General features: G+C 57.1%; 1 protein-coding gene across 4 annotated transcripts in view; it reads right to left on the bottom strand.

Annotated features, from left to right (window-relative positions):
* DLG3 (discs large MAGUK scaffold protein 3) overlaps window positions 1-22818 on the bottom strand; it is a gene marked incomplete at its 5' end in the record, with an annotated part of 79502 nt that overhangs the window by 18940 nt on the left and 37744 nt on the right. For 2 of the 4 annotated variants that reach the window (XM_082062228.1, XM_082062225.1), the window contains 9 exons: window positions 2572-2674; window positions 3520-3676; window positions 7879-8038; window positions 8191-8335; window positions 8637-8773; window positions 9136-9305; window positions 9769-9893; window positions 12940-12990; window positions 20945-20998. In XM_082062228.1, coding sequence (XP_081918354.1) covers window positions 2572-2674; window positions 3520-3676; window positions 7879-8038; window positions 8191-8335; window positions 8637-8773; window positions 9136-9305; window positions 9769-9893; window positions 12940-12990; window positions 20945-20998 — 1102 coding nt within the window. Of the gene's footprint in view, window positions 1-2272; window positions 2378-2571; window positions 2675-3519; window positions 3677-7878; window positions 8039-8190; window positions 8336-8636; window positions 8774-9135; window positions 9306-9768; window positions 9894-12939; window positions 12991-20944; window positions 20999-22818 lie in introns of those variants that run through there. The other 2 variants (XM_082062226.1, XM_082062227.1) reach the window with 2 other exon arrangements.

A 22818-nucleotide genomic window follows, 5' to 3' on the forward strand; every position in this document is an offset into this window, starting at 1 on the left:
GCAGGATCGGGCCCTGCAACGCCCGAGCGCACACAGGTCACAGACCAGTAAGATCAGGCTGGGATCTGCTGCCTGCACCAAGGATCCCAGCACTGGCACACGCTGGTGTGCTGCAACTGTAAATACACCCAGTGGACCCAACAAGACAGAGGGTCTGCAGTCAATTTCTGAGCACCAGGAGCCAGTGCAAGGGGAGAAGTCACTGGCAGAGAGAAGAACTACACTATATCAGAAAGCAACCCTCGAGCACGCACAAAGCCTCGTGTGTGTGTCCTGCGCTCTCTGACATGCAAACCTGCCTGCCCTGCGCCAGGCTGGCTCCATCAGATCATTGGCAGAGCCCAGAGATGCTCAGCCATGGGCTCCAGCACAGACACCTGTAAAAACTATCCCCAGCTCCTTCCTTCCTTCCCCTCAAGCCCAGCACTTTATCACCCTGATCCCACACACCTTCCAGGTGTGGGGTTAAAATACAGACACCTCCCTGCACAGGGCACACATGCCGCAGGTCCAGGTAAGCAGAGGAGAGTACAGCATGGGGAAAGCTTGGAGCCTTTGAAAGGTCATCGTGCAGCCCTGGCACTTCCCTTTGAGTGGCCAGCTCAGAGAAATGCCATCACACATGTTTTTGTATTTTCAGGTTAGGAATATCAAGGCTTTGTTGCATGGGGCGTGAGGAGGGGAAACTGCCAAGCCCAAGTGCTGGTGATAGTAACAAAGGTCAGAGGGAGAAGTGCTCAAAGGGAAGGACTCATCCAGCACCACACAGGCAAGCCCTACCTGTGTTCACGTACGAGAGACAGGAGCCATCCTCCGCCCTCTGCTAGCAAGGGAGAACTTCCCAAAGCCCCTTTCCACCAGTGTCTCCTTTAGGCATCCTATGACCCAGCTCTCCTGCTACTTCCACAGCCATGATGCACATAAAAAAGGCAAACGTTTGGGAGCGCACATCCCCTCGAGGGGACCCAGCCTCACCTGCATCTGAGGCTCATGCCAGGGAGACCTCTCTCCTTGGCTGCCAGGCCTTCAAGCCTTTGGAGTGCTGAGGTCAACTCCCAAGATACAACAGGCTGCGTTTCACAGCAGCAATGCTGCCTCCCGGGACAGCTGCAGCCCGTGTGCTGGTGCTGTTGCCTGCATGTGCCAGGAGCCATCGTGGACCCAGAAAGCCATTGGCTACAAAGCAATGACATTTCAGTCTCGGTCTAGAGGGATTTCAAAACGTTTTGCCCTGTTTGACATGTAGGAAGCACTCCTTGTTGGCGTGTTTGCCAAATCTCAAGTGGCAAAGGGAGCCAGAAATACAAGAACATTAAGTGCTTCCTGGAAAGAAAGAAAAAAAAAAAAAGCCAAAACAAACAAACTGCACACCCTGAGCACAGCCCGGAGTGGCACTAATGGCTCTGTGTCCCAGTGGCCTCTGCTATGGGAAAGAGGAGAAACACGGGGGACAGGGACCCGCAGGGTGACACCGAGAAGGCAAAGGGCAGCTGAGCGATGGCATGCTGGCCTCGGCAGAGAGGACCAGAGCTGCTGAGGGGACAAACTAGCATGGCCCAGGAGAGACACCTTCACCAGGGGACATGACCTGCGGCATCCCAGCGCTGTGCAGCTCGGAACATGGCAACGGCGCCGCAGCAGCCGCGGGAGCGGCTCCCGGCCCCTCGCCCTTTCAGCCCCCGGGTGACGCTTCAGCCCTGCCAGCGGGGGAGGGTCTCGGTCAGCAGCCGACAGCTCCGTCCCCGCCGCGGCCAGACACTGGCTGCCCCACGCAGGACTCGGCCAGCCCACGCGGGACCACCGGTCTCCGACACCTCTGCCGAGGGCACTAAAGGCCAGCCCTAACGAAAGGCAGTCGCTGGGGCAGGCGGGATGCTCGGAGTCGGGATGAGCCTCCGCCCAGCAGCGAGGCGCCGGCTCCAGCCCTGCCGGCCCGGTGGCCGCAGGGGGACTCCCGGAGCCCACCGCGCGGGTGGGGGGAGGGAGCCGCCCCCCCAGGACGAGGGGCAGCCGTACCACTCATGAACCTGGCCGGAGCACTCCCTCGGTCCTAGGCCACACAGCACGGCCCACAGAACCCCACGGAGCGGGACCTCGCGGCGACGCCCTCCGGTAAACAGACACCCTCCCCCGCCCCGCCTCCAACCGGAGACGACCCCTTCGCGGCGAGGCCCCGAGCCGGCCCAGGCCCGAAGAGGGCGGCCCAGGCCGTGTCGCCGGGCCAGCCGCAGAGCCGGGGAGGCGCGGGCGAGGTCGGCGGAGTCCCGCTCACCTGTACACCGGTGGGGGGCGGCGGCGCCCCCGGCAGCAGCCCCGGAGCCGCCCGGCCCGCACACAAAGCCGCGCAGGCACCGCCGGCGGGACGCCACCGCCCCGCCCCCCCGCCACGCAGACCAATCGGCGCCCACACATTCCCCCGAGCCCCGCCCCGCGCCAATCGGCGCCTCGCAGGCCGCCCCCCGCCCCGGCCTCCCGATCGCGCGCCAGCAGACGCCCCGCCCTCCATCTGCATGCAATGCCCCGCCCCCGCCCACGACCCCGCCCCCCGCTCCCGGTTCCCGGCGCCAGTACCTTCGGGCCGGTACTGCGCGATGATGGTCACCGTCTGCCCCGCCCGCTTCAGCGCCGCCGCCGCCTGCTCGTGAGTAGCATTGCGGAGGTTCACGCCATTCACCTGCCGGGACAGAGCGGCTCCGCTGGACCGGACCGACCGGGGCTCGCACCGAGCTGGTCTGCCCTGTGCCCCAGCCCTCGGCACCGCTGTCACTGCTGCCCCCGCCCCTGTACCGGTGCCCGCGGCACCACACTCTCAAGTGCCTGTCACCCAGCCCCTGTGCCCCCGGTACCATCTCTAGTACTGGCATCTCTGGTACCTGCACCCAGCCAGCCTGGGCACCAGGGGTGCCCTACACCGGTTGCCGGGCAAGGAGCTGGGCAGCCCCTGCTCTGCCGCGGGTCAGATCCCAGGCAGGCTGCTGCTCCACTTATAGATTCGTTTCGGTTGGAAGAGACCCTCAGCATCATCAAGTGCAACCATAATCTAACTCTAGCACTAACCCATGTCCCTAAGAACCTTGTCTAAACGCCTCTTAAACCCCTCCAGGGATGGGGACTCCACCACTGCCCTGGGCAGCATGTTCCAGTGCCTGACAACCCTTTCCATTAAGAATTTTTTCCTAATATCCAATCTAAGCCACCCCTGGCACAACTTGAGGCCATTTCCTCTTGTCCTATTGCTTACTTGGGAGAAGAGACCAACACACTTCATGCTACAATCTCCTTTCAGGTAGTTGCAGACAGTGATAAGGTCTCCCCTCAGCCTCCTTTTCTCCAGGCGAAACAGCCCCAGTTCCCTCAAGCCACTCCTCATAAGGTACACCCAGCAGCCATGTCCACACCAGCACTGGGGACGGACCCTGCCGAACTGTGTCTCAGGTGGCAGGGGACAGGTGACCTGCGAGAACCCGCCTGGGGCTGTGGGAGGCTCTGGAGGGGCAGTGGGCAGCCCCACCAACTCACCGAGAGGATGCGGTCTCCTCTCCGCAGCTCCCCGCTCAGGTCGGCAGGGCCTCCGGCCAGGATGAAGGACACGAAGATCCCCTCGCCATCTTCCCCCCCAACGATGTTGAAGCCCAGGCCGGTGGAGCCTTTGTGTAGGATGATTTTCCGGGGCTCCCTGGAAGGACAGACAGGGGACAGGGAGACATCAAGGTGAGGAGCAGCGAAGATGGTGATGGGGTTGGTCGTGACTGGGCTTCCTGGCACACTGGTGGGGCTGGAGTCACCCTGAGCATGACCTGATGTGACTCAGCCCTTGGTACCAAAGAGGCTGATAAACCAGGAGAGGTGCAGGCAGTCGCACAAGTGACATGAGACAGAGAACAGACAGAAACAGAGCATTTGCCATGAAATCACACATAGAAACACTGGACTGTGAGGTGGCATCGGATTCTGTGAGCCTGGACATCGAGGACAGCACAGCCATGCTGAGAGAGGGGGATGAAGCCCCTCTGCACCCGTGCAGCATGGCAAGTGTGCCTGCAACCCCACACCACAGGCCCTGCGCGGCTCAACAGAAGCCCTACATTTTTTGATGATGACTTAATTCTTTTGCAGCTCAAACAATAGGCAGGCAAAGGCAGAAAGACTGCCTGGCATTGCAAAAATCCTGCGTCAGTTTTCATCTGGGAAGAAAAACCAAGTCTGATGGGAACAAGGGCAGCTCTCAGCTCAAGCACTGGATTAAAATAAGAAGGAATAAATGACGCCAGACAATTAGCACAAGCTGGTGGTGATTGTCAGCCAACACAACACTGGGGACCATCAGCATGTCCACTGTGGTGATCGGCTGGATCCTGGCACTCCAGGGTGTACCACAAGGTCTGAGGATCTGCCAGTGAGCTCAGCAATCTGATCAGCCCCTGCGCCTGCCGGGGAGCAGAGGGAGATCTCCGGGACACGGTAGGAGAGATACTGGGGCACCAGGCACAGCACTGGCTGAGGGCATGTGCGGTGGACCCTAAAATGCCAGCAATACTAAGGGGACCCTGGGGCACTTGGGGGGTTGGCCCAGCCTGTGACAGCCAGGAAGGAGTGGGGCTCAGGCGGCATGAGCAGAGCAGGGACCCAAGGGAATAAAGTTTTGCTGAGCAGCCAGCATGAAGCCCTGTAGCCTGGCAGCATGCTCCCAGGACAGTCTTGCAAGAAAATATATTTTTCAGCCCCCGGGGCAGGCTAGAGCATCCCTGCCATCACCTGGGCAGATGGGGGAAGGTTTTGATGCTTTCACGGACGCAGGCAGCAGGATGTAAATCCAGAGACACCTGACAGCACCCCAGGAAAAATTTCCCACCATCCTTCCCCATGGGGGAGTTCTGATGGGCTGAATGTCACTTAGCTTCAGGCAACCACCTTATAAGGAGCAATAAGAGCAGGAGACAGACAGACAGAAGTGCAAGAATGCCTTGGTGGGCTTCTGGCTTGCTCAGACCCCAGGTTCAGCACAGCCTGATGCTCCCAGCTCTTCCCCAGCTCCTGTCCCTGTCCCCGCGCCTCCCCCCCGGGCACAGCAGCATTGTGGTCCCCTACCTCTGGTCACACTTGCTCCTGTGGCCTGGCCGCTGCTTGGAAGGGGACAGGGATGGCTGTCCCCTGTAGGACATGGATGACGAGACATTGACGGTGAACATTGTGGCGTGGCAGGCTCTGTTGGCGGTGCCAGCTGAGAGGTGCAAGGGGCAGCAATATTCTGAATGCTCCCTGCCACGGCTGCCCCGCACTGCCTGTGTCTGCCTCTTGCCGGCTGCAGGGCCGGCTACTTCCCCGATCCACACACAGGGTTTTTTATGGAAGCGCTGAAAGGACGCAGCCTTCGCTCTGCTAGACCCTACAGACTTAACTCCTTCCTGCCCCTGCAAGCACACACAGCACAGCCCCAACTGGGGGAGCACCCAAGCGAGGGTAAATTCCCAGCCTGGCTCCCAGTGTCTGCATCTCCACACACACTGTGCACCATCACAGCCCCTTGCCTTCAAAAGCAGAGGTACAGCAGAGTTGTAACTCCAGCTACACATTTCTGATGGGGCAGAGGTAGAATCTACTTTGTGACCTTCAGTAAATACCTGCTTCATCCTTATAGCCTCTGGATGAGTTCAAGATCTGAGCTAAGTGGGGTTCAGGACCTGGCTGGACAGTAGCGTAGGGCTGGGATGCCCTGAGACCAGGAGGAGACCAGGGAAAGACCATGGAAATGGCACTGGGGTCAAAAGAGGCTCAACCCCAAGTCCTCAGGATGCCACCAGTGCTTGGCTCAGGGGCAGCTGTGAGGGGGCAGAGATGGCTGCAGCCACCAGTTCCTCTGCAGCATACCTACGTGTGGGGCTAGAGCTCTCCCAGGGAAAGAAATAAGTCAGATTTTTGGGTCTGCAAACTCTGCCTCCAACCAGCTGATGAACTTGCTCTCCCCCTTGGGTTTCACTGCTGCCCAAGCAGTGCAGGAACCACCACCCCAACTTGGCCTGGTGGGAAGCATCCCCAGCAACCATGAGGACCAGATGGTTTGGTGGAAGGTAGAGAGACACTCCAGGAACCAAGGAGAGGAAATAAAGCCCCAGACAGGTACATCTCAGGTCTCAGTCATGACATGCACTCTCCACTTCCATCCTCATCCCAGGAGACAGGACATGGATCTTGCAGGCGGATTCCACGCTGGATGTTGCAGCGTTAACACTGGGACCTCAGCCCAGAGCGACTGCTGGGATCCTATGGGGCTGTGCTGGGTCTGGGTTGCAGTGGTGGAGCTCACTGGAAGACAGATGCTCAGGTCCTGGGTGCTGCAGGACACAAGGGTCACTGGAGCCATGTCCACATCTGCAGCAGCACTTGTGCCCATGGGAAGGGAAGAGGCTTGATACTGGATCCAGGCCAGGACCTCTGCTTCTCCCAGGGAATGGCTGGCAGGAGACTCCTGGGAGACAGCTGCTTTTTCAGGGGAGTCACTGCCTTTTCCCACACCAGTAAGATGCATTTGGACTACACTGGTCCCAGTGCACAATCCTGCTGATGCACGAGTCCACAGATTCATGGCGATGAAGCCACTGGAGGGGGTCAGTGATGCACGTATCCTGGGATGGATAAGGCAGGTGTTGAGCCTGCTGCAGACTGCCAGTCTGGTGGGGAGCAGGGGATTGTGGCTGGGGACAGTGACACGGCCGGTGTCAGCCTTTCTGCAGCGGGGGCCTCCGCAAGGCAGCACCATCCTCTAGCGGCCACCGGCACGTGCTGCACCAGAGCCAACGCCAAGCCACCGCTGAGCCACTGCCGAGACATCACTGTGCTGGTCTGGGCTGCTCCACTTTCTGGTCCGAAAATAAGGAAGTTGGCACATGTAGGAGGGGACACCCTGGTGGGACTGGGGTCCCTGGTGAGAGACAGATGGTGCATTTTCCGAGCGCTGGGACTCAGTCCATTCTGTGGTGCAATGTAATGGCAGAAAGCACTGCTCCTGCCTGCAGTATCATCCCCATGTGCCCTGACAGCACAAGAGTTGCTACACCCGGTGAGGATGCAGCACTGGGAGCAGGCTGGAGAACCCACATATTTGGTGCCAAGACCAGGTGGGAGAGACGGGGCGCAGACTGCCAGAGGCCAGTGCTGCACGGGTCACAGCGCACAGAGGAACCTGGCCCTGGCCGAGCACCAAGAAGGAATAAATTCCTGTGACTAAGGTTAATGCAGCTGCTCTCTGGGAGGACAGCGGGACTGACACTGCATAGCAACTCAAGGTGTCCTGCTCTGGCATCTGCCAGCATCCCACAGAATGGGACAACCCCAGGCAAGACTACGGCATCTTCCACTGCAAACGCAACTCTGAAACCAGCCTGCAACCTCACTCCTAAGTGCAGAGCCATCCCTAAGCCTAACCTGCCAGTCCCAAGAATACAGCCTGAGCCCTACAGCCCTGGCTCTGGGGATACCAAGCTCAGGCTCTGGGGATACCAAGCACAAGCTCCACTCTGTAGCCTGGAAGCCTGTGGTGCTGCCAGCTCTGGATGGCACCATAAGGGCAGAGAACACTTTGTAGTCCAGGTATTGTAAAACAAGTAAGAGAATGAAGCTAACAGCAGTTGTGTAAGGCTTGGGAAGCAGGAACGGGGAAGCAGGGGATGCAGCAAGCCAGGGAGCAACACTGCAGGGCTGGTCTCAGGAAGGGTGAGCATGGAGCTCACTGCAGGGGCCCCAAGATTTGCACCAGGTACCCACAAACAGGCTTCTGGCCAAGGCTCTGCACTGGCAGTGGGGATGAGGTCAAGCAGCTACGGGGGGAAAGAGAAGAAAGGAAAGGAGCAGGGATTAGGGATGCTCATGCCCAGTACTCACCTGGTGAAGTCGTCGTCTCCAATCATGTGCCGAGGGATGGGTGAGTACCGTGATGGAGTCACCTGGGGAGGGATGGGGTAGGCAGGCTTGCTCTCAACGCTGCCAAGGTAGCCCAGACTGGAGTTATGGCTTATGTGGTTGTCAGCCAAGGCTGAGAAGGCTGCAGGGGAGAAGAAGAGCATCAGGAGCAGAAATCCATCCGCAACGTGGATGTGGCGACCAGCCCAGTGCTGCCCACCACCCCAGCATGCTCTGTGCCCTCCAGCCCTGCGGTGCCTGGGCTGCCGCGCCAGCGGCTGGTGGCGTACGTACTGCTGGCATAGTCGGGGGGCGCGTACATGTCGTTGAGGTGGATGTTGCCAGGCTTGGCCACTTTCAGGTACACCATGTCGGAGGTGTTCTTCAGGGCGGCCACCGCCTCCTCGTGCCGCACGTCCTGCAGGTTGGTGTTATTCACCTACCAGAGGGAAGGGGCTGGGTGAGGGGGCTGCAGGCAGGAGGGCAAGGGACAGTGCAGCAAGTGGGAGTGGAGCCCTTTCCTGCAGCGTCGGTGCTGCAGGAACTCCAGAGACAAAGCCCATCTCCATGGGTTTGCTCGGTGCTGCACCTGGCCCTCCCACAGCACTGTCCCAGTGGGGACCCCAGGGAATGGGTGTGGGGCTGCCGGTGGGAGGGGTGATGGGGTTCAGGATTGGCACCACAACACAGCAGAGCTTGCCCGGCTTCACCTCTTGGCTGGCTGTGGGCACGGGGCTTACCGCGAGCAGCCGGTCCCCGATCTGCAGGCGCCCATCCTTCTGGGCAGCGCCTCCCTCGATGATCTTGGTGATGTAGATGCTGTTATCCCCAGGGATGTGTTGGTTCCCGATGCCCCCTGCGATGCTGAACCCCAAGCCTGAGTGGGAGTGAGAGGGCAGGTGAGGGACAGGCACATGGACAGACCCCTGGTCTGGTACCATGGCCCCTCTGCCTCACTGGGCTTCCCACTCTGTCCCAAACCCAGCAGGCAATGGGCCACTCCACTGCTGCATGGACACAGCCCAGCCACCGTGGGTCTATCCCACACCCTGTGCCCCACAGCATCCCATGCCGCTGGGTCACCCTGCAGCATCCTGCACCATGGTGGTGCCACCTTGCATCCCACATTCCCCCTGATGCTGCCTTGCACCCCGTGGCATCCCACACCGAGGGGACACCCCCCACCAACCCGTGGGGCAGCAGGACACCTCAGTCTTGCGAGCAGAGTGAGGGGTTCACCTTTGGGACCCTTCATCAGGTTGACCTCCATGATGGTCTCTGGCGGGGGCTGCCGGCGGCGCACCACGAGCCGCACCACAGGGCCCGCTTCCTTCAGGGCCTCCACGGCTTTGCTGTGCACCACCTCAGAGACGTCCACGTCGTTCACCCGCAGCACGCAGTCGTTCACCCTGCAGGCACAGGGTGGCCCTGAGCTCCCTGGGGAACCACCAGCCTGTGCCACCCTCCTCTGGACATCTCTGCTGCCCTCCTCCAGCCGCACAGACCCTTGTGCGAAGGAGAGCTGCTCAAGCTGGCCAGATCCTGCCCTGGTGGTGTAAGAGTGGGGTCTACCCCGAAGGGACCTTCATGGAGATGGGAGATGAGGGGAAAGGCTGGATCATACTGCAGGCTGCAGGGGTAAGGATGGGAGATGGAGCCTGGGGCAGGGAGGGGAGGAGGGGTGGCTGCAGATGGGAGGCTGGTGGCAGGGGACCACAGGCATCCCTGCACTGAGGGGACCTGGCTGTGGGGAAGGGGCCGGGGGGGCTAGGGATCATGGCAAGGGAGGAGGGCAGGAGCTGCCTAGAGGGTCCCTGGGGAGATCCCAGGTGGCACCCTGACGGGGTTGCTCTCCTCACCCAGTACACTCACCCCAGACGGCCGTCCATAGCTGCCGCTCCCCCGGGGATGATTTTGGTGATGAAGATACCTGGGTCATCTGGAATGTGGGGGTTGTCGATTCCTCCCGCTATGCTGAAGCCAAGGCCGGAGTTACCCTGCAGGAAATCAAACACCACGTCTTTCCCCCATAGGCAATCGCTTGCTGCTGGCTCTCCTGAAGCGGTTCCCCCCCAGCCGCGGCTGCCTGGGGTGCAGGAGCCCTTACAGCATCTGTCTCGCCCCAGGGTGCCCGGCTCAGGGGGCAGAGGGATGCACGGCCGGAGGGGAGGCTGGCGCTCATCAGCTGAGGCGCTGGGTGCAGCAGCGCAGAGCACCGAACAGATGGAGCAGGAGAGTGGGAGCCGCCGAGGACCTCCCTCACCGCCGCGTCTCTGCTGAGAGACTCTGAGGCAGGCAGTGAAGCTGGGGGAAGAGGGGGTGGTCCTTGGCGGAGAAAACCTCCCCTTGCTGGCTGCTCCCCAGGAGGAGACACCAATGCTGCAGCCCACATGGAGCAGCAGGGCTTGTGCCAGTCACCAGCATCCCACCCCTGCCCCTCTGCACCCCGGAATGTAGCTCCAGCACAGAGCCAACCCGGTGACCAGCATGCTGATGCCAAAATTTTCAAGATTGGGTGGAGGGGGCTGTCAGGATGGAGTAGGGTCTCCAGTTCTGCTTCCTTTTCCTCCCAGACGTGCTTGGAGCATCGCTTGAGCTTCATGCTGCTGAAGCCTGCCCAGGGTAAATGCAGGGATGTGCCATGTCTCCAACCCCAACCTGGCAGCATCTCAGGACCAGTGGCCATGGCCCCTGCGCTGCATCTCCCACTTACAGGATACCCATTAGTGACACACTCCCAGGCGCTGCTTCCAGCTCTGTGCTTGATGCAAGTGGACAATTCCTGCTTTTTCTGCTCTGCCTTGAAAATCAGATGGCTCCTCGCCTTGTTTTCTCATGCGGAAGAGCTGACACTTAGTCACATCCTATTGTGCCCGCCTCTCTCATACACAAACGGGCTCAGACCAAGCACTCTCCCATCTGCCCACGGCCCCCGTGCTCAGCATTGGGTGATGGGAGCAGTTCCCTGCGGGGGGACCTGTGGCCAGGAGAGCTACACTGGAGCTCAGGCTGCCTGGGATCATCCAGCACCAGCATCTGGCTGGGGCTCCTGCTTTTCCCCAGCAATTTAGGCTCAGCGTCAGCTCTTGCAGCAAAGCAGAGGTCTCTGCTCTGACTTTATGCCACTCATGACGTAGTACATGGCACCTCCTGGAGCCACCAAGGCCTCTCACTACACAGCGCTCCCAGATGCTCTCCTGCTGGCTGGGATTTGACTAGGAGGCACTCAATGGTGAAAGGTCTAAAGCCACTGTCCTTCCTCTAAGCTGGATTCTGGTTACCTTATGCCCAGCTCAAAAAAGCTGCTGTCACCAAACACCCAGCCTGGCCACAGAAAGGCAGGTGAGACTGTATAAAATGGCCTCCAGCCATTCATTGTGGCTGTCTACAGAAAGGTGCGCTTCAATGCTAGCCACAAAACCTGGAAATGGTCCGTGAGGTGTTTTTTTAATTTTTATAAACCCTAAAATGGAGTTCAAGGGCTTTCTTAGCTGGCATTTGGGTTGATGGAGACACGAGGTCAGCTCCTGCTGCAGACGTGTGTGGTGGGTAAATCCAAAGCCATGTCCCTCTGCAGATGGTGTTTCCTTAGTGATTGCCCCCAAAATGCTGTTGCATTTGCCCTTGTCTTTACAACAAGGACAAGCATTAATAGCAGTGACAGAGCAGCAGTTTTGGGTACACTGAGGTAATCTCTGGGAGCCAAAAACACCCCATCAAGGGGACAGACTCACCTGCAGGCACCCAGGTGCTTCTCCTGCAGTAAGACAGGGCTGTTGGATCCCAGCAGAACCCTGGCTGTGGTCCATGCTGGCCCAGGCTACTAAGCACTGAAATTCCCTCATGGTTTCTCACTGCTGGAGAGGGAATTGTTGCCTGTGGCTTTGAAATGGGGGCAGTAATGAGTGCTGCCCGCCTATGCCACCCTGCCAGCTCCCCTCCCTGCTCCTGCTGTGGGCTGAGGACAGAGGATACTCTGAAGAATCCCCGAAAACAAGGCTTTTGCCTCTAAATTGGGCCCATAGCAAGAAGTGCTCAGCCCAAAAAGGAAGCATCCCCTGGGCTGGTTTCGTCAGGCATGCCGGGGAAGCGGTGGGTGAGGCAGCAGCCCCAGATAACCTTCCGTCCACCCACCTCTGTGATGCAGAGCCAAGGGGAGGAGGGAGATGACTAAAAGCAGAGAGGAACAGAATAACGAGTGATGTGTCTTCCCCTGTGATGGTGGCCACACAGCAAGGCCGAGCCACCCGGCACGGCAGCGAGGAGGAGGAGGCAAGGTGTGCCATGGAGCACAGCCTCCCGCCCCGGCCATCCCCACTCAGCAAGGCTGTGCCCACCTCTCTGAGCAAACCTTGGACCAGCTTTTCCCACTCCCTCTCCATCCCTCCATCCCTGGGCACCAAGGGAAAGCCCTCCCTGCTCTGTGCTGGCTTGCCCCTGGATAAGCCCCATCTGCAGGGGGAGCTGTCTTTAGCCACAGCCGATACGGTACACGCCATCAGCTCTGCGTTGCCAACAGACAAGAAACCCTTGAGCAGAAACTTCCCCCGTTGTGATCCGCTTTACTAGAAAACCTGTCCTTGCCACTTAGCATCCCTGTGCTGCGTACCCCGGAGTGACGGGGAGTCCGGTGGGGAGGCATCGGTCCCCTGTGCGAGGCTGGGGGGTGGGGCGCACGTGCACGAGCAGAGCTCCCTGCATCTCCATTTTCCGGCAAAGACGGTGACAAAGAGCCTCACCCCTCCCAGCTCCGCGCTGGCGGGTTTGTGGGGGCGAGGGTGTGAACGAGGGAGGCAAGGGAGACGCCTTCCCCCTCCCTTCTGGAAAGGTCTGTGGCGGGGGGGGGCAAGCTCACCTCTCCCCACGCCATGGGGGCTGTTCAGGGAAGGCAAGCATGACACCTCCCCAAAAGCCACCAGAGAGATTAGGGAGCAGAGACCAACCTGTCCCCATCATCTGGCACAGGGATGGGGGCTGCACCAGTGGGAGGGTGAGTGGGAAGAGGCAGCAAAAGCTGTCGGCAAGTGAGTAAAGAGCACTTACCCTTTCCAAGACGATCTCCTCATATTTGAACATCCCATCGCTGCCGTTCACCTGGGGAGAGGGAGACAGAACGTTACAGCTCTGTGCCCATCTCAGGGGGATTTGCTTTTCTCCTCTGATAGCTGGATGTCAAGAATCCAACCTAAAAGCTCTGCCATCACCGCTGAAAAAAACCTTAAATGCAATTGCTCAAGCCTGCCCTGGAATTAAACCGTGTGCTGCTTTTCTTTCTGGGCATGAGCCAAAGCCCACTGACTTTAATGCACTTCAGCGCAAAGCCTTTATTCTCCCAGCTTATTTCTCCAGCCATGAAAAGGAACACAACCAAAGGCACAAAAAGAAATAACGCCTTTGTTACGCAGCGTGTAATTAACCTCAGGAATTCACTGCTGCAGGAAGGAAAGAAAGGGGGTCGGTCCATTTAAAGGAAAAAAAAAATGTCTGTACATAATAACATAATAAACACCTTTAGCTGCTTATATCTTTAAAATCTTTTAGTAGCATGACTGTGTTAACAGAGAATTCAGCATAATTTCTTCTACCGAATTAGCTGGGTGCAAAGGAAACAAGGTGCAAGTGTGGGGCACAGTAAGAGGGGAAAACATTGTGATGCCCTTATATAAAAAACTGGTGTAGCTGGTCTCAATGGTGTACACTGCACTGAGCCCCACGCTTAAAAATCTTCCATGTCCAGAGTGTCAAAGCAGGGTTCTGGGAAAAGTAATGGCTCGAAACAAAAGGGATGCAGGGATGTAGGCTCTAAAATAAGAAATGGTAAATGTACAGGTCAAAAACTTCCATTTTACCCAAAAATGCACGGGAAAATAAGGCAGCAGTTTCACTCCAGATCATCAGGATCAGGCCATAAACATCTGTCGACATCTAAAATTTAGCAAGATCTGCAAAGCAATTGGCTATTGGAACATCCAGAGCTGTTACACTCAACAGCAACAGTTTTGGAGGGGACTGGACTCAACCTCACAAATTGAGTTGCTCCAGGCAAGAAGGGATGGGGTGTGGGCAAGTCCCTATGGCATAGCAGAGATGGTGGGACCTGGGGCTCAGCTTGAAAATGTCTCTCTATCATCCAGCCCTGCCTCTGGACAACACGCAGGGTTCCTCATGTGGATTTTACACCCATCATTAATTGACAGCTTGTAGATTGTATAGAGCCACTTTTTGTATGTTCTCTGTACCCCAAACCAGAGCTGCCATGGCTTTGTTTGGTCCCCTTCTCTGGCGCCAGCACACCAGTTGTGTTCTGCTTGCCCAGGTCCCTGCTATCCGCCCCCGTGGAGGCACAGCCCGCCATCCTCCAGAACCCCACAGTGCTGGGTCGTTAGATGGAGAGGACACCAAACATCATTTATGCTAAAGCCATCATCTGACACCATGGAAGGAAACTCAGCAAGGCGGCTGTGAGGTCCTATTTATAGCTAGGAAGAGGAAACAGGAGTTTTTCTAGGTGGGAATAATCAGGTATGCAGGTGGAAGAGCAGTTCTGCATGCCAAGATCTGGGATGGAGCTGTGTCACTGGTGACAGATGCAGCCTCATCCCCTGCCTGCTTCAGTCCTGGTGAGGCCAAAGCAATCCCACGCCCTGTTGTGGCTACCGCGCTTCAGGGTGGATGAGGCTGGGGAGAGTCTGGAGTGGAGAGATGGGATGGGGGCTCCAGGAAACATGGGCTGAGAGGGTTGTCCCTCCTTGGATGTGCTCCATGCAGGGGCATGGTTCAGGGCCAGGAAATCCAGACACTCCAATATCAGGATGCTCTAATCCTACCAGCACATTGGGAAAGGCTTTAGTCAGCTCTTGAAGAGAACCCCCCTGCAGAAAAGCACTGGGAGTGGTGGGATTAACCCACAACAGGATCCCCAACAGCTTCAGAGGGACAGGGACATGTGGCTGGTGCCACCTCCTGCCACAGCACAGCCCTGGGTTGTGCTGGCAGGGGGACATTGATTCCCTCGCCACTGGCTCCCCCTTTGTCACAGGCTGTCTTTCCCTCCTCGCATCCTACTGTACTGACTAATCCCGAGCAGGGCTGGCTCGCTGGCCCACGCCGCCCTCACAGCCTCCCTCGACGCAGCCTCTGGGCTCATCTCGTCTCCACAGTTGGTAGCCCCGTGCGTGGGGCGCGGCGTCGCCTCTTCCCAGCTTTCCAGCAACTCGGATTCCTGGCACCCTTCCCTACTACACACATTGTCCTCTCTGCTTTGGCATTCAACGCAGTTGCCACACAGCCAGCCATATGCACACCCACGGCTGCAGAGGAACAGCACATACATACCTACAGGATGGGGATGTGCAGAAAACTTTGACAATCTGTGAGCCGCGAAGGGAGCCAGCAGTGTGTCAGCTCCACCAAGTGAGCGGGCGCTGCTGGCGAGTGCCTGGGGCACAGACACCCAGACACACAACCCCGACAGACACCCTGCTGCCAGGCAGGTGAGTTTGGGGTATCACCGCTCCCCAAATCTTGGGGCTGCCAATGCTGAGCAGTGTTTTGCACTGCTCCCTGAAAGCGAGCGGTGTCGGCGCTCACCTGGTGTGGTGTGTGCAGGGAGCAGCCTGCTCCAGCTGGGCACCCCGGGGTCAGCCAGGTCTGACCATGAAGTTTTAGCTCTGATTACGCTTCTAAAATCCATGCAACAGAACGTCAGTTAATTGCATAAGGAAGCCAAATGGAGAACTTAATATATACCACGTAACCAAGGGAACAAGCCAACAAAGCAAACGTTCCAGCGTCGGAAAATTGAATACCAGTCACTCACTGACGGCAAAACCTCCCCGCGGCACCCACCGGAGCCGCCACGACCTGGCTCTGCTGCAGGCTGCTCCTCCTCTCCTTCACTGGTGCTTTGTGCCCCACCAGCTCCCGTTTGGGGCCGTCTTGCTGCTATGGGCTCAGTGTGAGATGCCCAGCTCCATCACCCGTGGGCAGGGAGAGCACACATCACCCTGCTCCCATTTCCCTGCGTAATGTCTGCAGAGCTAACAGGGGTGTTGGAGGTTAATTAGCTGTTCCTGGGGTATCCTGATCCTAAGCACCATTTGATTTGTCATGGGAAAGAGTAAAGGTATTTTTTTCCAAGCTCTTCCCACACAGTAAGCCCACCTGAGGGCTCAGGAAGAGGTCCCCTTCGCTGGCCTTTGCTTCCCTTTTGTGTTTGGAGCAGCGGGGAAATAGTTAGCGGTGATGACATTTAAATCATCAACAGAAGGCTGCAGAGTTAACACTCATTCGATAAACAGAAGAGCACACACCTTCCAGAGCTACTGCAAGCTGTCTGCAGGCTCCGCCGGCCAACACTGCACCAGTGCACGTGGAATGCGATTTGCAATTTGCCAGAGAGTCAGGATTTTTTTTTAATTAAAAAAAAGGAGTCCAAATTTAGAAGATTAAGATGGGGTTCCTCAAACCCAACCCAAATAGCCCACCAAGCTGCCAGAAGAAATAACCTTGCAGGAAGGATAACGCTGCCTGCAGCCACTTTCAGAGCAGGATCTGGCCCTTATTTTGTGGTTAGGATGCGATGGGAACAGGTGCTGGGGCCTGGTGGTGAAGCAGCTGTGTACCAACATAATCACAGAATCATAGAATGCCCTGAGTTGGAAGGGACCCACAGGAACATCAAGTCCAACTCCTGTCCCTGCATAGGACAACTCCAACATTCACATCATGCATCTGAGGGTGTCCAGTCTCTTCTTGAACGCTGTCAGGCTTGGGGCCATGACTGCCTCCCTGCGGAGCCTGTTCCAGTGTCCAGCACCCTCTGGGTGAAGTTCCTTCTCCTAATGTCCAACCTGAACCTCCCCTGGCACATCCTCCTGCCATTCCCTCAGGTTTGTTGTTGGTCACTAAAGAGAAGAGATCAGCACCTGCCCCTCCTCCTCCCCTTGTGAGGAGCTGGAACCGCATGAGCTCTCCCCTCAGTCTCCTCCAGGCTGAACAAACCAAGTGACTTCAGCCACTCCTCATTCGGCTTCCTCTCCAAACCCTTCACCAGCTTTGTAGCCCTCTTCTGGACACTCTCCAGTAGCTTTATATCCTTTCTATGCTGTGGTGCCCCAAACTGCACACAGGGCTCCAGGTGAGGGTCAGCCGGAACCGGGGGCAGAAGGCGCCTGGCGATGCCTCACGTGTGCCCCAGTGAGCGACAAGGACATCAGCCCCGTGCTGGGGCAGCGAGTGCACTGGGCACCTCCGGGCTGGCACCGGCAGCACTGGCAAGGGAGAGCTCTCCCTGCCTGCACATGGCAGGAGGCCCAGAGAAAATAGGTCAAGAGCTCCCTCCCTTCTCCTCCCTGTATCCACACGTCCTGCCACAGCATCGAGACCTACTGACTCGCTTCCAGCTAACCTCTGGCCTCAACCCCCTTTGCGTGCATTGCCCACAGTGTCGGCTGTGTGCACAGAGTAAATAAACTCTGTATTTCTGGTCAGCTTTTTGCTAGAGGGCCACGGAGACAAGCCTGCTGAGCTTGGGTAAGAGGAAGGGGTTTGAAGCCTGACAGCCCCAGCACACAGCTCAGGGGGTTCCACAGCCACACTGTCTGAAGGAACTGGCAGTGGGATGTGCTACCACCAGTGCTTGGGACCAAAGTGTGAGAGTAGCAGTTTAGTTTTGATTTTTTCTATGTTTGTTTTTTTTTTTTTTTTTTTTGGCCAGGCTTACAAGCACGTTTTGCCCTGCACCCAGGCATTGGACCATGTCTGTCATCTCTGCTGTCCCCCACCCTGCAGTGACTGCAGCTGGGGACCCTGGCAGCAGAGTCAATGCTGCACAAGGAGGTTGCTTCTGCACTCACTGGTGGCAGAGCCTGGGCCTCCCATGATGCTCGCTGGCTGGGATCAAGCCTGGGAAGTAGTTGGGTTCCTCAGTTCTGGCTTTTAGAGGTCAAAGAGGTGGTGGCATCTCGCTGCTGGGCAGTGGGGCACCATAGGAGGGCTTCAAGGACCCAGGCTATGAAACCTTCACCTCCTCAAGGCCATTGGAGTGACCTTCTCTGCTGACTTTGGGACTGCCTGGCAGCAATTGCTGTGCACCCTGGGCAGCAAGAAGTTATTTCTGCTTCAAAGAGGCAGCTTTGAAACTCGGAGACCCTGTCCGCCATGGGAAGTGGGTTTCCGATGCTCCATCTCCCTGCTATGGACCTGTTGGGCAAAATACACTAAGGGGTGAAACTGTGAGCAATGACCTGGGGCTGGCATGGGTGAACCCCCCCAACACCCGTCCTTACCCTTCAAGGGATGCTTTCAATACAGTAGGCATTTTATAAGGAATTATTTGCGTTTTTGCACCCTGGGGGGTACTGGGCTTCACGCAAGCCACAGGCAGCAGGCTGAGCCCTGCCCCTGGTGGTGAGTGGGACCCAGTGCTGCAGCTTGTACCTTACGGCGCTGCTGGTGCCACATGCGCTTGGGGACGGAGGTGGGTGGACAGAGAGACTGAAATGTGGAGCAGACTTCTTGATAAACAGCCGGGGCCAAATTCAGCCCAACAACTAGTCCAATGCAATCAATGGAGCTAGAACAGGAAGGAACTAGACTACATCCATCTGTTTATCATTAAGGAAAGCATTGAATAGTTAAGTAATTAAAGACTGGAAGATGTGACTTTAACCCTTTCAAATACATACCGTACCAACAAGCTTTAGTTTTTGGGTTTGTAAAAAAAACATGCCTCCAGATTTGTCATTTTGGTGTGCTCTTCTGCAGCAAGCCCTGTTGTGGCTCCTTTGCTGAGCTGCAAAACTGCTGAATGGGAGGTTTAGGGGTGTGTTCTCCCTGAAGCCTGAGGAGCCTAGCACCCCGGAGAAGGAAAGGATGGAGCAGGGCTCATTTCTGTGCTAGTACAACACGAAGCAGAGGTCGAGAGGGTTTCCAGGCTGGAGGCTGAGAGGAATCCAAGTGAGGTGTCTCCCCTGCCCTGGGCACAGGCGCTTCCAGGCACTCCACAGGTGGCACCTGCCTGGGCATGGGGCTGGTGGTCCCTGCTCTGCACAGCAGATGACAGCCACAACCTGCCCCTTCTTGTTGACCACCACAGGGCAGATTCCCTCCGGGCATATGCTACTGGGGTCAGATGGATGGGGTAGATGTCTGCCACCCCAGGATGATGCTGGTGCTTGCCAGGGGTGCAGAACAGCCTCTGAAACCTGGACAAACCCACCCAGGGTCTGCAGGAAAGGAGCTCTCATCCATCATGGCAAGAAGGTGCTGCAGCCAAGGCACAGGGAGAAGGGGTGGGAGGGATATGGAGTTAATGAGATGGAGTGGGGGAAGGCAGCCAGGAGAGCAGGAAAGTGGAGTGCACTGTGGTGGGAAGAGGCAGCCGCTGGCCCCATGAATGGGCTCCCTGATGCTGGCTTCTACAGGGATTGGGAGCCTGCCTGGAGAGATAGAACCTGTCCTTGGACCTCAGGGTCACCTCTTGCTGCTCTTGGACACATAGGCAGGGAGGAGGGACAGGCATGGCTGGAGCCTGGGGAAGGATGTGGTGCTGCTGGCTGCAAAGGTGAGCAGGCACTGTTCCCCCAGGGGAGGGAGAGTACAAAACAGATGTTAGAAAAGACTTTCCATCCCTGCCCACAGCACACCCCTCACTCGTCCCTGTCCAACCTTGTAGCGTGTCCTTCCCCTCCAGGAGAAATTGTCCCTTGTCTAGTTCCCTATAGAACACCACCAGCCGGATGAGCACTGACAGCAGGCTGCAATGTTGCACTGCACTACAGCTGGGGTGCCCAGCATACTGCAAGAAACCTCCAACCCCACACACATTCTGCCATGCCGTGCATTTGAAGAAGGAAAATTCTGGGGACAGCAACTCTCTTCTGCCAGATTTACACAAGGCTGCTGGACTAGGACTACCACACGAAGAGAGGCACTGTCACCTTCCTCTGCAATGCCAGGTGGCTTTGGTTCAACACCCAAGACATAATTAAACCATCCAGCCAGGGTTGCAGAGATCGTAGCTGAGCTCTGCTTCCTTTTCATAGCCCTGCCCAACCAGCCCTGCACAGCTTTTATGCACCCTGACCCCAGCAGAGGCTGTGGGCTGATATCTGCAGTTCTTTACAAGGAAAGTTCAACCACCAGAAGTCACCTGCAGCCATCCACCATGATTCCAAAGACAAACCAACCCCAGCTCTGAGTCCTGGTGCCGCTTCATTAATGTGGAAGGCAGATGAAATTTGCTGCATCAGAAGAAAACCAGGTGCAACGCACCCAGCCCTGACAAGCTGTCAACTGAGCTCCCTTGGGGGAATAAAGGGGAGCACCGCACGAGCATGGAGCCAATGCTGCAGAAATCCATGCTGGCCAACCTGTTCCCTCCATTCCCCCAGCAGGAATGATTTGCAAATGTTCTGGGAAGGGATGCAGCAGCGCGCAAACCCTCTCTGCAACAAACTGAGGAGGATTATCTTTATACTACACCAAGAGTGCCAAATGTACTCTAGCTGCAAACACTCTCAGTCACCAAGCACTGCTCAGCTGCTGGCAGCCTTCACTGGGAGAGGAGCAGCATTTGATGGGCTCGGCTGCCCTGAGGACCAGCAGGTGTGATGCCCCAAGTACCCAGAGAGAACTGTCTCCCACCTGAGGCTGCCGAAGGGGCTGAGGCCGTGCGGCAAGGTAACGGACGCAGAGCAGACACCCTGCATGGGAGGCTGAGGATAACCTTGAACGCAGCCAGCCAGCCCAGCTCCCCCTCTTTTCTGATGCCTGCTTACCCCACAGTGTGCCCCTCCAAGTGCCTCCTGCCTTGTACTCTCTTTGTCTTGGAGTCCCCAGCATCACTTGCTGCTGTTCTTGGTTCTGTTCAGCATCACCCAGGCCCAGTGAGGTTTGGGGGTGGGATGTGCTATGGGGACCCGGTACAAAGCACCTCTGCCACCTCGCTGAGGCCTCCTTGGGCTGGAGAAACCTTTCATGCACTGCCAAGCAGGAAAAACACACCTCTTGTTCAAAGGAAGCAAAACAAAACCAGGAGACTTACAGAGAGCCCTTGTTCCAGCGAGTCTGTGTTCACAATAGTGGGAGCAGGGTTGGCCTGTGAGGAGACAAAAGCGGGATGTCACCGAGCTGAGCGATGGACCCAGCCCTTTGCGGTGCACTGCCTCTCCCCTGACTGTGCCACCACAAGCAGAAGAGGGCAATTCAGGAATAGGTCTGCTCTTGTCCCTCCTCCAGGTGCCCAAAAGCCCCAGGAAGGGAGCAGGGCCACAGCACAGCTCTGATCGTCAGTCCCCTCAGCCCTGGTGTGTCCCCAACACTCCATGGCCTTGGCTGCTGGCAAGGAGACAGGCAAGGCTGGAAACGCAGGTCAAAATCCTACCAGTACCAAAAATATATTTGAAATCCACATTACTGAGGGATTAGGAAACAGGAGGAGTAGGGAAGGAAGTCCTCCTGAGGGAGGGACATACTGCCAGCAGACCAGCCCCGAGGCCTTCATGCACCTTCCAGCAGCTGCTGCTGACCCTTCTAAGCACAGGGCCACCATGCCCTGGGAGAGGCGGCAGTTTGTTCCCTCATCCTTGTCATTCCTGGGGTAAACACTTTGCTCGGCAGCCCCGGCTCATCTTTCTCCCCCAACACATGCATTCCCCCTCTCTTGAAGGGCTCATCATAAACCTCTCCCCAGGCTCCCCTCCTCCTGCGTTGCCCATTATCCACTTGCACATCACAGGAGGGTCACACGTGCAGAGAGCAAGTGCAGGCAGGAGAAGGCAGGGACGAAGCCGTAAGGGGATGGGGGCTCTCCCGGGAGAAGGGCACGGGGGAGGCTGCAGCGCCGGGACCCGCAGGGGCGAGGGCAGCTGGAGACCCCGAGCGCCGCCTGCGGGACCCGCCGCGCCGGAGCTGTCCAGCACCGCAACCTCCTGAATCAGAGACTCATCCAACAGTTTGGGTTGGAAGGGACCTTCAAAGCTCATCTAGTCCAGCCCTCTTGCCATGAGCAGTGACATCTTCAACCAGGCCAGGCTGCTTAGAGCCCCGTCCAGCCCGGCCTTGAATGCTTCCAGGGATGGGGCATTTGCCACCTCTCTGGCCAGCCTGGGACAGTATTTTACTACCTTCATTATATCACTAAAAAAAAAAATTCTTCCTCATGTCTAGCCTGAATACTCCCTCTTTTAGTTTAAAGCCATTATCCCTTGTCCTGTCATAACACACCCTTAGAAAGGGGGCAGGGTGGTGTGGCTGCTGGAGCCAGGGAGCAGGGGAAGGCATCTGCCTCTGAGTGGGAGAGCGAGGGAGAAGCAGCAAAAAGTGAGAAATTTAAGATTAAGTACTGGACATTCTTTGCTGGTGTGCAACAGCAAGTGGTGCAAAATCTGGAAGGACTCGAGGGAACAGCAGGAAGATGTGCCAGGGCAGGTTTAGTTTGGACACAAGGAAAAGGGTCTTCACCCAGAGGGTGGTGGAGCACTGGAACAGGCTCCACAGGGAGGCAGTCAGGGCCCCGAATCTGTCAATATTCAAGATGTGATTGGACAACTCCCTCAGACACATGGTGTGAATTTCAGGGTTGTCCTATGCAGGGACAGGAGTTAGACTCAATGATCCTTCTGGGTCCCTTCCAGCTCAGGGTATTCTATGAAAATCTGGAAGGCCGGGGGTGAGTCAGGATTCACATCATCATGCTAAGGCTTGTGTGGATAACAACAGTCCAAAGTGATGGGGGAAACAATAAAAGACACGAGCTACAAGGGGAGGTGAATCCTCTGCCTTAGAGGATCAGAAACATCAGAGTCAAGGTCAGGTGCAAGCAAGTCAAGATGTGGGCTAGTGCAGCAACTGACAGGAACCACTGTTCGTCCAGTTATGTGGGTGGTTGGACTGCACAGCCCCATGGCCTCTGTGAGT

This window comes from Streptopelia decaocto (genome assembly GCF_964273445.1).
Source record: "Streptopelia decaocto genome assembly, chromosome: 10".
NCBI classification, from domain to species: Eukaryota; Metazoa; Chordata; class Aves; order Columbiformes; family Columbidae; genus Streptopelia; species Streptopelia decaocto.